Here is a 1,711-nt window from a genome sequence, read left to right as displayed (position 1 = left end):
GTTTAACTGAGGGTCTTTGTGAGTGCCACCAGCATTTAGGTAGATTGTGAGATTTTGTAAGTGCTTTATTTCACTGAAGTCAGGTTCATATTTGAGCGGAAGGGATACGCTCAGATCTTCCAAGTTGTTTAGTCCTCGAAATGTTTTTTTCATCACCCTTCCAATAAAATTCGATGCAACATTTAATTGTTTCAGGGAACGCAAGCCTCTAAAATCCCCTTTTTTTAGAATCACTATGGAGTTGTGCCCTAAATCTAAAACTTCTAAACTCTGAAGTGTAACTTTGAAGGTGTCTCCGAATGTCAGTATTAGATTGTTACTCAGATCTAAAAGCTTTAGTTTGGTAAGGCTTTCAAACACACACTTTTCTAGTTTGAGAATACGGTTACTGCTCAGGTGAAGCTCCGTAAGCTGTGTTGTGTTGACAAAATCCTCACAGGTCATCTCAGAGATAAGATTGTTTTTCATAGTCAAGAAACGAAGGAAGGTGAGGCTCCTTATGTCAGGTGGAACTTTGGTCAGACAGTTGCTATTCACATTCAGGGAGTTTAGTTTTGTCATCCGTTGTAACGAACCTTTGGGCAGCTCATGTAAGTACGTGTCTTCAAGATTAAGTTCCTTCAACTCAGAACAATGTGTAAGATTCACAGTCAAATTGGTAAAATTGTTAAAAAACAAGTCCAGCTTCCTTAGAGTTGGTATGTTACAAACTGTAGACAGCAATCCCATCTTAATCCAATTTTCCACGTAATTCAGCCTAAGATGTATCAGTGAGTCGAGACTCTGCAGGACTGTTTGAATCCCTTCAAATGACAACACGGCTTGATAAAGATACAGATGTGTGATGTTCCTCAGTAAGGTCCTGTCAGGTATGTCCCATGTTATATTTGTATGATATCTAGTTTGGGAAAAGTCTAATGTCTTGAGGTAAGGAAATATTGGTGTAGTGATGCTGAACCGGTTCAGGGTAGGACCAGAAACAGTCAACTCTTTAAGACTAGAAGGATTAGGCAGAAGATCTTTGGTCTCAAAGGAATAAAATTGATTGTAAAATAGATTAAGCCTCTGTATTTGTGGCAGCTGTAGGATGGGTTGGATGTCGGTAACTTTTCCGAGCATATTATTTCCTAAATATAGAATTTGTAGGCTGATCAGAAACTGAAGGGCTGAGGTCTGAATGAACTGAATATTGTTTTCATTTAGATCCAGCATGGTAAGGTTGGACAGACCCTGAAATATGTCACCAGACAAGGAGTTGAGGTTGTTTTCTGACAATAAAAGCGTTTTTAATGAAACCAAATCAATGAAGGCTCCATTGTCCACAAAAGCAATRCAATTGATACTCAAATCCAGATCTCTAAGCTTTGACATGCCACGAAAATCCTTTTTGTTAACTTTTGGAACTGCATTGTTGAGAAGTTGTAGTGAAACAGCATCTCTTGGGAGGTCATCAGGAACCATCACAAGATTCCTGTTTGCACAATTCAAAGAAACATCACCAAAGGGAGTTTCCTGATAACTTAAAGTGCAGTTTTGCAGTGAATAAGCCACGGAAGTGTTAATGTACAGCAAGAGACAGAGAAGTGAAGATAAAGTTCCCATCCTGGTATGCTACTGTGAGGTTGTTGCTGGGGTCGTTCAGACGTGATCATCTGCAGAAGACAAACATCTAAAAATTAACTTTCAAATTTTATTTTGTTTGCACTGATTT

General features: G+C 38.7%; 1 protein-coding gene across 1 annotated transcript in view; it reads right to left on the bottom strand.

Moving 5' to 3' along the window:
• LOC106530802 (leucine-rich repeat transmembrane neuronal protein 1-like) overlaps nucleotides 1–1,371 on the bottom strand; it is a 3,288-nt gene extending 1,917 nt beyond the window's left edge. The window contains exons 1-2 of the mRNA XM_014026510.1: nucleotides 1,160–1,371; nucleotides 283–529 (exon numbers count right to left, since the gene is read on the bottom strand). Of these exons, the coding sequence (XP_013881964.1) occupies nucleotides 283–529; nucleotides 1,160–1,371 (459 nt within the window). The remainder of the gene's footprint in view (nucleotides 1–282; nucleotides 530–1,159) is intronic.
• Nucleotides 1,372–1,711: the final 340 nt, after the last annotated feature.

The sequence above is a fragment of the Austrofundulus limnaeus genome, unplaced genomic scaffold (genome assembly GCF_001266775.1).
Source record: "Austrofundulus limnaeus strain Quisiro unplaced genomic scaffold, Austrofundulus_limnaeus-1.0 Scaffold561, whole genome shotgun sequence".
NCBI classification, from domain to species: domain Eukaryota; kingdom Metazoa; phylum Chordata; class Actinopteri; order Cyprinodontiformes; family Rivulidae; genus Austrofundulus; species Austrofundulus limnaeus.
The sequence above is the reverse complement of the archived record's forward strand: the minus strand, read 5'-3'. Positions and strand labels throughout refer to the sequence as shown.